General features: G+C 36.9%; 2 protein-coding genes across 2 annotated transcripts in view; one reads left to right on the top strand and one right to left on the bottom strand.

Annotated features, from left to right (window-relative positions):
* The window catches only part of LOC109828812 (potassium channel KAT3-like), a 5,368-nt gene extending 764 nt beyond the window's left edge, over positions 1 to 4,604 (top strand). Inside the window, 10 exon segments of the mRNA XM_020395752.1 lie at positions 1 to 110; positions 213 to 368; positions 448 to 505; positions 590 to 907; positions 1,098 to 1,337; positions 1,429 to 1,527; positions 1,611 to 1,643; positions 3,063 to 3,248; positions 3,354 to 4,053; positions 4,268 to 4,604. The exon segment at positions 1 to 110 is cut by the window's left edge and continues 13 nt beyond it. Of these exon segments, the coding sequence (XP_020251341.1) occupies positions 1 to 110; positions 213 to 368; positions 448 to 505; positions 590 to 907; positions 1,098 to 1,337; positions 1,429 to 1,527; positions 1,611 to 1,643; positions 3,063 to 3,248; positions 3,354 to 4,053; positions 4,268 to 4,380 (2,013 nt within the window). The 3' untranslated portion in view covers positions 4,381 to 4,604.
* On the bottom strand, positions 4,499 to 11,200 carry LOC109828813 (mannosyl-oligosaccharide 1,2-alpha-mannosidase MNS3). Its single transcript, XM_020395753.1, has 6 exons — positions 11,014 to 11,200; positions 9,143 to 10,107; positions 6,680 to 6,941; positions 5,645 to 5,842; positions 5,392 to 5,540; positions 4,499 to 5,227 (listed from the first exon to the last, which is right to left on the bottom strand). Exons 1-6 carry the CDS (start codon positions 11,095 to 11,097, stop codon positions 4,987 to 4,989), a joined length of 1,899 nt encoding a protein of 632 aa, XP_020251342.1. The 5' UTR covers positions 11,098 to 11,200; the 3' UTR covers positions 4,499 to 4,986.

Genomic DNA, 11,717 nt, shown 5'->3' with positions numbered 1-11,717 from the left:
AACATTGTAAATGGCTTCTTTGCTATAGACATCATGCTTACCTTCTTTGTTGCATATCTTGATCGTAAATCCTATCTTTTGATTGATGACCCGAAGAAAATTGCAACCAGGTTAGCATTATTCTTCATCTAGCGAGTTAACTTTTAACATCGAGTAAGAACTTTGGTTCCTCTAGCTGTTATAAGATGAGATAAACTTATCCAAGTCCACAGGTACATCTCTTCCTGGTTCGTCTTTGATGTTTGCTCAACAGTCCCATTTCAACAACTCAGTTTGCTCTTTACAGCTCGTGGTAATGGCCTTGAATTCAGAGTACTAAACATGCTCCGACTATGGCGCCTTCGAAGGGTCAGCTCCCTGTTTGCAAGGTTTGCGTCATTTCCCTGTATTAAATATTCAAAGACCAATAAAAAAACCCACGGCTAATTCTTCACTTTATTTCCTCAGACTGGAGAAGGATATCCGGTTCAATTATTTCTGGACCCGATGCATAAAACTTATCTTGGTAAGCCTCAGCATTACCTTCCCTTGAGAATTATCAGCATAGGTAGCCACAAATCTGTATAACTTTTCCCTGACTCGGTTGCAGGTAACTCTTTTTGCAGTACATTGTGCTGGGTGCTTCAACTATTTGATTGCTGACAGATACCCAAATCCATCGAGAACATGGATTGGTGTAAAGATTCCAAATTTTAGAGAAGCAAGTTTGTGGATCAGATATGTAACATCAATTTACTGGTCCATAACAACACTCACAACTACTGGATATGGAGACTTACATGCTGAGAATCCACGAGAAATGTTATTTGACATTTTCTACATGTTGTTTGACCTGGGATTGACGGCATACATCATTGGAAACATGACAAACCTAGTTGTCCATGGAACCAGCCGCACAAGAAACTTTGTAAGTTTCCTACTATTCTTAGCAAGAAACTTGATTATGTCCGCGTACTTGTCTCTTTTGCATGAACGTGATGAGTACTCAAAATAAATTATTACTTAAATAAGCTAAAACAATGGCCTGAAGGTTTTTTTGGTGTTAAGTGGGTTTCTAATCTCCATCCATTTTTCTTACCTTTACATTCATTCTACAGAGGGATACAGTCCAGGCTGCATCTGAATTTGTGGCACGAAATCAGTTACCTCAGCATGTAAAAGACCAAATGTTATCTCACATATGCCTAAGGTTCAAGACGGAGGGGCTCAAGCAGCAAGAAACCATGAACGGTCTTCCAAAGGGCATTCGTTCAAGCATAGCTCAGTATCTATTCTTTCCCATAGTTCAACAAGTCTATCTTTTCCAGGGAGTTTCCTATGATTTCACTTTCCAACTAGTAAGGCTCTAGTAAACAATCAAATATGTCATTCCTTCAAATTTTAAGAGACCTTTACCACTATTGCTTATTCTGTGCTGATTCCAACTAGGTAACAGAAATGCAAGCCGAGTATTTTCCACCGAAGGAAGATGTAATTCTGCAGAATGAAGCTCCTACGGATCTTTATATATTAGTATCAGGGGCAGTGGTTAGTACAATTTATCTATCTACGACTGTTGCAAAACTGATTATGGGGTATATCCACTGGCTGATTAAACTTTATTGTCACAGGAGTTAAGGACACATGCTGATGGAATCGAACAAGTAAGACTTATTGCCATTACACACACATGAAACCTCAAATATAAACATACATACATGAATAGAAATAGAGCTAGGAGGATTGCCAATTATAATTCAACATAACTATATTGTGTTGTGGACACATACGCAAACTAGTCAACTTGCATAATGAGTCATTGGTAACTCCTAGATGAACTGTGAAAGAAATTTTTTGTTAACTAACAATTTCAATACTAACAACACAAAGTTAAGAAAGTTGTTATAAATAAAGCTTGCGCCTGAATCAGAATCCATCATGCGCTGCCATAACAGATATAGGAAAACGCTTATGGAGATGGCAGTTTTTTAAAGTATCCTTTCCAATGATTTGTTATGGTGTTGTTCGACAATACAATAGACAATAAGATGCAGTATAATAAGTTTGAACGTGAGTTAGCAATAATCAATGGTGATAAATAGTCAGAAGTAAACTTTCATTGAACACTAGGCATAGGAACCATGTTACTCATTTTTTAATAAATAATGACAAATGCTAAAATCCAGATATTACTGGGCCCCAGACAGAAGTCATAGTGGAAATTAGCTAGTTGTATGGATATATTGACTTCTGTCCAACACATGTATGTTATAGGCAGAGTATATATGTAAGCCCAGTATCCCGGCACCATATAATGGAAATGAGAATACTGTTTGCTTTGTATCAAAACTGGATCTCGAAAAAAATAGACCCCATTTCCTCATAGCATCAGTTAGTTCTATATCACTTACTAGTAATGTGTACCAGAATGTCTTTTCTTGAGCACTATATGTCCAGTTATGAAAAATATGACAAGGGAACATGGAAATCACTATCAGAAAATATATAAGACTCTATTTTGACTATTAAAGTCATTTCTATTAGAACTGTTCTTACTACATGGCTGCAATGGTTATTTCATTAACAGAGTTCAGAAAAGGGATCGATGGTCATTGTCATAAAATAACAATACTAGTAAACCATGATCAAGCAAAAAGGTCAATATAAAGCATGTAGGATAATAATGAAAAAAATCCCACATTTCATGTCCTGAAATAGGGCAGAAGTAATAAAAAAATTAATCAATTATATCCATTTTATGTCGTCCCTAGATGTAATCATATCTTTCAAACTCGACTAGTTTTGCTCGTTGGGAATATACATCAAATAGGCGACATTTTAAGAGCAAAGTCAATAGAAAATAGTGTCTCTTATTTTCTATAGTTGGAAATCTAAAGACTTCATTTCTATTTTGACCATTTGATCCTACATTTAAGGTAAAATTCAACCAGACAACTAACCAAAAGAAATTGAAGCTGATAACTCTTGACTCAACATATGGACTTACCTTTCCACGTGACTGAGCACATATAAAATGAGGTCAAAATAAAGCATGACGTATCATCTAACTCACTGAAATCTAGGTTCATGGAAGGGCGTCCTCTGGAGAAGTATTTGGTGAAGTAGGGGTTTTATGCTACAAGCCACAGCCATTCACTGTTCGGACCACAGAACTGTCACAAATCTTGAGGCTGAGCAGGACAACACTAATGAACATTATTCAAGAGAATAAAGAGGATGGAAACATTGTCATGAACAACTTGTTCCAGGTAATCCAGATTCGACTGTCATAATTAACCAAATCAGAGTGCATAATCAGTTTTCTTATCTTTGGGCAGAAATAGGAGCTGATGCTTCTGTGCACAATTTTACAGAAGCTGGAATTGCATGAAAATTCATTCCCCAGAGTGCGGCATAAAGATATACAATTAATCCTCAACGAATTGTCCAGCAGTGAAATAAATAGCAACCAACTTTACTCAACGCAGCATGAGGACAATTATCAGGAAGAATCCATTCTAGAAACAATGGAGAGAGGAACCCTACTATGTAGAGCAGTAACAAATACTGATCTGAATACAGTACGAGAGCTTCTAAGATGTGCAGCTGATGCAAACTTAACAGATGCATATGGCCGAACAGCCCTACATACAGCAGTTCAAAGAGGCCATATTGGCCTAATTAAAATGCTGCTGGAACATGGAGCAGATATGCACAAACAGGATCCTCATGGATGGACACCAAAAGCCATCACACAGGAACATGGGAAAGAAGAAATTGGTGAACTACTATCAAATTATGAAAATAGAAAGAGGTTATTTGGAGATGACCAAATGCAAACAGTTAACAGTCGTAGAAACAGTCTAAGCCAGAGCAACTGGGAATGGAACACACCTTTCAGATACCCAAAGCATGCTGACAGTGAAAGCCATTCAGTAGATAGCAAAGCTAAGAAATTGTATAACAGAAGAGTCGCCATTCATATTCATCCTGGAAAGTCAAAACAACCATCAGAGCAGTTTGGGAAGTTAATAAATTTACCTGGTTCTATCCAAGAGCTCCTCAGGATTGGTGGTAAGTACTAGTTAATCTTATGAATAATTGAGCAGAAACCTGAAATAAATGCAAAATAATCATGATTTCAGAAATAGTGACAGTTCATACACATATATCAAGTTCAATCAAGAATTAAGCAGATAAGTAAAATGAAACTACGAAGGTGGTTTACGTCCTACTTTCACCAGCATCACTATAACAGTCCATTCATTTTATGCTCATGTACTTGCAGGTCAGAAGTTTGTAGGGTGTAATCCTACAAAAGTAGTCAATCAAGAGAATGCAGAAGTAGATGACCTTTCTGTTGTTCGAGATGGAGATCATCTGTTTCTCCTCGATGAGTGAGAATGAGTCAACACCAAGCAGGACAAAGATGATAATCATTCAAAAGCTACAACGGACAACATAAAAAATCACAGATAGTGACTTAATCATGTCACACTCTTCACACAAGAGTAGTACAGAAATTGTAACATTTTTGTAATTATTTCACTACACTTCCAGCAATTACTGGAAATTCATTATCAGTTACATCTGACTCTTCTTGATAAACACATTGAGATTCTTTCTCTTGGAAACCTTAACTAGAGGAAATAGTCTACTCTTTCTTTGTATCGGCGGACTAATAAAATATCTGCCATATCAATAATTACTGGCAGCTCTACCTCAAAGGATGATACATAAAAGAACTTGTGTATGATTACAAAATGAGAAAAAGTCAAAATTGATGTTTACAGTTCTTCGGTGTTCATTAATGTAGAAAGACTCCAGATAGAATGAGAAATTTGACCAGTTGCATGAACTCCAAGCTACAAACTTGAAAAATAAGTATGAAATTCCTTTTTGCAGTGTGGAACGCTCAATTTATCTTCTGGTTCAGATAATGGGGTTTCCTTAAGCTTGTTACAAGGAGATATCCGTGTAGTCGCAGTATTAGACCTACTCTGTAGATCAGCTAAGAGGGAAAGGGTGTGCTTCTGTATTGAAAACATACTTATCCAGGGGTATGACATTGTCATCTCCAAATAACAAATACAAGTACTTCAAAGTTTCCCCCAAGAAAAATGTCTCCATCTTGTCTCTCTTATGCGGAGGCAATGTAGTGACATCATCCAGAGAACTGTAACCTCCAGAATCTATCTTTGTATATTTCTCAAAAGCCTCAAAGATCTGCCAGCCCCACTCACGATATCTGTAGATTTATCATATATATTAGAAACAAGTAAATAACACCAACAGACCGAATGCTGTTTGATTAGAAGGATTCAGTTCTTCACACACATGCGCGCGCCCGCACAAAATCACAGATACAAGGTATGTCAAAAATCACAGATGCAAGTGACTCATAAAGCTTACTTTGGATCACCAGTTATCCGATGCAATACAAATAGTGATTCCACAGTTTCAGGACGTAGAAGATTGTGGCGATCATTGCGTTTAATTATTATATCATCTATATACTCGGAGCTTTTGTTTCCACCATCTAAGCCACCTTCTGAATAACCCTGATTCAACAGGAAACGAATTGACATTTGTATTAATAGAAATAAAGAAAACTGTTGCAACATGACACGAACTAGGGAACCACTTCGAAATGTAACTAGCTTACCTCAAAATGGAAGTAAGCAATTTCAGGAGCAAGGCCAGTAGAAGTCACGGAATACATTTCATAGCATGTCTTTGCCAGATCTTCAGCAAGTTTTAAATTCTTCAAATCTTGATCACTTAGCAGACCACTTTCAATGGCTCTTCTCTTAGAAATACCTTTAGTTGCACCAAGGGCAAGAGTACCAGGAAGGAAACACACCTGCAAAGAGGATAGCATATGCATACTACATTACCATAAGAAGTAGATAAGTAAACTAGAAAGAACAAAATTATTCTAAGAAAATGGTTTCTTATGCCAAAATTTACCACCAAGGTACCAACAAGCAGAAGCATAACAAATTCATAAAACATTAGTACGACTGTTGAATAAATAACAATGTCTCTTGTCAATACAGTACTGAAATCAGGTAGAACAAGGGGGTTCATTTTGACTAGCATTAAAGGAGAAAAATATATGTACTAGGCACCACAAGCAATTTCGGGACAAGCAACAAATAAATTTTAATTTTTTAAATACATATGGCAGCATAACAAACTGTAGCTGTTGCAACTCAAACAGATCATCGAAATGGAAAATAACTTCTCCACTTAAAATAAGCATGATAGATGGAATATGAACGAATAAAAAGCAAATTTTTAAAAATGTCAAGCAGCATAAGTCATAGATTAGATTACCAATAGTTCCCATTTAATTGAAGTTGAACAAACATATGCAAGTAAAGTACCCTAACCAAATAACAAAACATTAGAGCATACTAAAACCCCATGCCCGTCCCTCACACCAACAAAGCAAATGAAAACAAAATTAATGTTAAGGAATATTTTTTTTTCCCAGACTTATCTATAACATTGACTGCAAAATGTTTGACATATTACAAGAGAGCTAAATGATTTTTCCCTCTCTTTCGCTTGTGTCTGTTCATGCAGCCATAATCTAAATATTGGGCATACCGTTATGATAATAGCAACATCACATGTAAACAAAAACTTTGACCACACGTTGATAGCCTCTGCGGTAGTAAGATGTATAACATACCAGGTGGTCCATTTTCGGGCTGAAGGAACCCTTTAGGCCATAGGGAAGCTCCCCAACAAAAACCAATCCTTTGGGCTTGGACTTTTTAACAAGAAGGTGATGGACACCTTTCATTGCTTCCTCATACATCTCATATAAATACTTGACCTGACTATTATGATTATTCTTTTGCTGAATCCAAACTTTAAGTAAATACTCATAGTAGCTGTCACCACGAGATCCCAGCCGAATATTTTCGCCATTGAACTGGCCAGTGTGAGGGCTGCATCACAAGAAACAAAAAAAATTAGTGCGTCGACATTCTTAATATACTCTGCATGAGGCAACAAAGATAAGAAACTTATATACCCTAGAAAATAGAATGCATCAAATGGTTCAAAACTTCAAATATCATCATTATACTAAGTAGAAAGGATTTTAGCATTTGTACCCTGATGTTTTTCTTGATCACATATTTCTTTTTTTGCATTATTAATACTTCTGAACTGTCCCCTCACACTTTCAACTTGTATTACCCTAGTACTGTTGAGCATCTAGCATACCACATTTAAGGTGGTAAGAGATGTAGATACCCTTTAGCAGTAATCCAAAGCTAAATCATACATAACTTGCTACTGCTCAAACTGTAACTAACCTGATTTTTTGTTTTAGATGATCCCTTCATGTTATTAATGGTAAGTACATTCAGTAGGTTCCAGTGAAATCTCTGTATCGAGACATGCACATCAAGCTTCTAACAGTTATCTTTGATAGTCATTCCATCTGCTGGTCATTTGCGTTTGGTCATTTGCTAAGAACTCGATGCGCAATGTCTGTTTCATTTAAGTGGAGATGAAACACAAAAGTTTCTTCTCTGACCAGAATAATTTTGTTTTATGATAATCCTTGTCAAAAAAAAAGAGAGAGATTCCAAGGAAACTTCATTTCAAAAACAATAGATGAACTACAACTTTTTTTCTTTTTGTTTGAAGGTAAATGTCATGTTGTAAACAAAAGACTCGCGAGTGAAGAGGAGCTTAAAGAGATCGCGTGAGAAGAAGGAGACCAACGAGGCTGCACGTAAGAAAAGGTCGACAAAACTGTTAGAAGATGAGGCCAGAAATACTATAAGCAAGAAGATGGGGCAAGAAAGATTGGATGCTAGAAGAGGAAATCGGTGTTACTGCACTAGAGAAGAGGAGGTTGACGAGACTGCGTCCAAAAGGAGGAGGTTGACAGAAGTGCACAAATGTGCAAGGATAGACAACACAGAAACAAGATTGAACCTTAAAGGATTAAATCAAGTTGGAGGTGTTGACAAGAGTAGTAGTAGTAATTAGGCATAGTATGGACTCAAACTTGGATGATCGGGAAAATACGTCCGCTGTCATTTTGGCCGAGCCCCCAAGCAAGACAGGAGGAAAATGTCAGAAGTGTGAGAAAGGTCGAAAGGATCAACAACAAGCTCTGGAGGATGTGCAAGATGAAATAAATAGTCAGTCACCTTAAGCATCTTGGGATGTTACATTTGTTCATACTGGTCAAGATTCAGGATTAAGTGTGACAAAAATTATTGTATATTTTCCACTAGGAATCAATTATCGCAGTACATATGTAAAGGATGGGTTTTCTAATATGCTGTAAAAATGTACAAAATATAAGAACTGCATAATAATAAGATACCATATTAGCATAATCCACAGAAACTGGAGAAAGATACTGAATTATATCCTTAAGATACTGAATTATATCCTTAATGCATTTTTTCTCATCAACCAAAAAAATCAGAAACATAGACTTACAAGGTCATGGGTGCTCCTGAAAACCTTACTAACTATACCATAATATAGAAGCAAAAAAATGTGTGGTGTAATACATCCTTATCACAATATATCCAATTTGAGTATCTTTTTTTCAAATTGGTCATTATTTCCCCCTTGTAGTTGTTTCCCTCTGTCAGTGTCTGGAACAGAGATAAATCCAGATTTGGATAGCAGTTATATAGATTGGGTCTCAAGATAAATGATGAAAAAAAATGAATAAATAAGCAAACAGGCATTTAATTTTCTTAAACTAAAGTTGGTGATCCAGACAAACGCAATGGTTGCAGAAATATTCCAGAGGCATCTTCCACCCTCTCAGTTATAGTGTGTAAAATCAGAGAGCAAACAGGCAAGAGGAAGTATGCCTGTTTCGAAGACAACTACAAAGACAAGGATGGTTTAAACAATGCTTTTTAGCATGTCACAACAGGTCAAGTGATTATAGTAGCTCAATGAAGAAATAAAACAATCAGACCACACTCACTTTTGACTGGAAGTTAAACTCAATAGCTCCAATCTCGACATGATTCTCATCAAAGTAAAAAATTAAAATTAAAATTAAAATTAAAAAAAGCAGATTCTATTTCCATCAAAGATAGGAATACTAACAAATCATCTAAGGACATAATTTACTAGAATTGGCATACAGATCTCCACAAACCTGATGTAGATAGGCACCAGACCTTGCACCTTGGGAAGTGTCCTTAAATGTTCAAGTGTCTTCATTGCTTCTAGCCCATACTTTGGATCACCTGATACTTTACTGAGGTAATTGAATTCAAGCTGTAACGTTGAAGCTTCTGAAGTACTACTTAAGCCGTCAGGAGCTGGATGAGCAGAACGATCGTGAAGAACAACATCACTGAAAGGAATAGATGTTGGACTGGAAGTAAAAGCAGATAAAAGACGGTTAGCCAAATCCTTAGCAATTTCTAATATAACTGTGGAGTTAATGCCCTTAGCCATTATGGGTATGTCGTTATTGGATATGGAGCTTTGGTCTCCCCCACACAAATGATAAGAACTAAGAAGGCCACCTAAAACACGTATGGTGGTTTCAAATAAATTGACCTGCCCTTTTGCGTTAATTCTTTCCATAAGGTGTTTCTCTATCCACATTCCAGCTTCAGAAATAACTTCATCAGCACCCATTATGATGGCTGTATCTAGGGAGTCCACAATAGTAGCACCGAGGCCTCCTAGACCGTCAACACCTCTTCGGCTCACAGGCATAAGCTCATCATAGCCCATTGCATACTTGCTATATCCAGACCAAGCATGGATGAATGCCTCCTTAACCTTAGCTTGCCGAGATGTCCATTCCGACCTGGAAGATAGCTTGTCTTGCTCTAGTTTGAAACTAACATTACGAACTTCATCCGGAGACAGCCTTGGTGGAAGCCTAGGTGGCTTTCTCCAAAATCTTCCAAATTTAGCACCACTTTCATGCTTATTTTCTCCACTAGAAAGACCACCAGAGAGCCCATTAGAAGCAGGACTAGATCCTCTACCCACTACCATTAAGCATGTTAACCCAACAATCATCAATAATATTAGAAACTTCCCTACAGTAAATCTTCCACAGTCATGTGTGATGCTACTTGTAGACAATGCCTGAGTAATTACCTGGGAAGAAGGGGGGAAACATATAGAATCTCAGAGTCAATGCAGCATATTTATCTATAACAATGGCTAACTAACCACCTGGAAGTCTCAAGTAACTAATGGATAAACATGAAAGGTAAATATAAAAAACAATAACAGTATCATGCCAGATAAATTTGCAAGATGAAGGGGTTAATTTAACGTGAATATCTGTGTTAAAAAAAACACAGTCTTATATTTCTCCTCGCATTACCTAGTCCTTGATCTAGATCAACAATGAAAAATGCTTCAATAGATTGCAGTAAACAACACTGTCATCGAAGAAGGGGAAAAAGCTAACAACACAAGTTCAAAAGTTTCTTTCTTAGCTGATAACTCGATTTGATCTGTTGCTACTTTATTGGCTTGAATTTTATCATTAATCAGTTGTACGCAAAAATCCACTGAACTAACAGGTAATTTTAGTTTTGCGGATTCACAGGATTACACAGATCGCCGATGCGCAAGTTCAATATCATCCCCTAAATCAAAATCAACAGCAACACCATTTTCAAAGATTCAACAACGTATACAATTCAAATATACTTACTTGGATAATAAATTAGGGCTTGTTTGGATTGAGGGGAATGAGGGTGAAGGGAAGTTTAGGGAACCATTCACCTCCATTCACCTTGTTTGGGAACACTTAGGAGGTAAAGTTAATTCACCCTAGTTCCTTTTGGTTCACCCCCTAATAGTATAAAATTTGTTACCCCCAAATTGGGGTGTAACCAAGGGGAAGGGAACTCCTTCTCTCAGTTTCCCTTAACTTCCCTTCACCCCCTACAAATCCAAACATGCCCTAAATGTTAACCATATGAGAAGATAATACAGATTCAATAGCAAATTCAAATTCTAATCAAAACAAATGATAACAGATCTGGGGACCTTGAAAGGGGATCGGTAGCGGAACTTGGCGTTGTCGTAGTCGTCGACATCCTTCATTGAGTAGGGCAGCGACTTGGACGACATGCCCACCGCTTGCGATAGAAATGAATAAATTAGGGTTTCGCGATCCTTTCTCCTTGAATTTTGCTTCTGTTGGATCGGAGAATTAGGGAAGACGAAGACGACCGCTTCGTAAATTTGGAGTCAACTCGAAGCGAAAGCCCGTATTTTTATGGGAAAATTTGCAAAATAGACCGTTTTTATAAAGTAATTAGCGAAATAGACCATTTTTTAAAGTAATTAGCAAAATAGGCCGTTTTTTGGCAAAAGAGGTCGATTTTGAAAAAGGGCTCAGAAAACATACGGTACTACTAGTCCCGTATGTTTTGTTAACAAACAGAAAATATACGGGACTAGTAGTCCCGTATATTTTCTGAGTGAGATTAAACATACGGGACTACTAGTCCCGTATATTTTCTGTTTGTTAACAAAACATACGGGACTAGTAGTCCCGTATGTTTTCTGAACCCTTTTTCAAAATCGACCTCTTTTGCCAAAAAACGGTCTATTTTGCTAATTACTTTTAAAAACGGTCTATTTCGCTAATTACTTTATAAAAACGGTCTATTTTGCAAATTTTCCCTATTTTTATCTGTACTATGTTTATGCACGTGCAATACAATGCACGTGGTTAAATGTCATGA

The sequence above is a fragment of the Asparagus officinalis genome, chromosome 1, assembly GCF_001876935.1.
Source record: "Asparagus officinalis chromosome 1, Aspof.V1, whole genome shotgun sequence".
In the NCBI taxonomy this organism is placed as follows: Eukaryota; Viridiplantae; Streptophyta; class Magnoliopsida; order Asparagales; family Asparagaceae; genus Asparagus; species Asparagus officinalis.
This window is presented reverse-complemented; position numbering and strand designations above follow the sequence as displayed.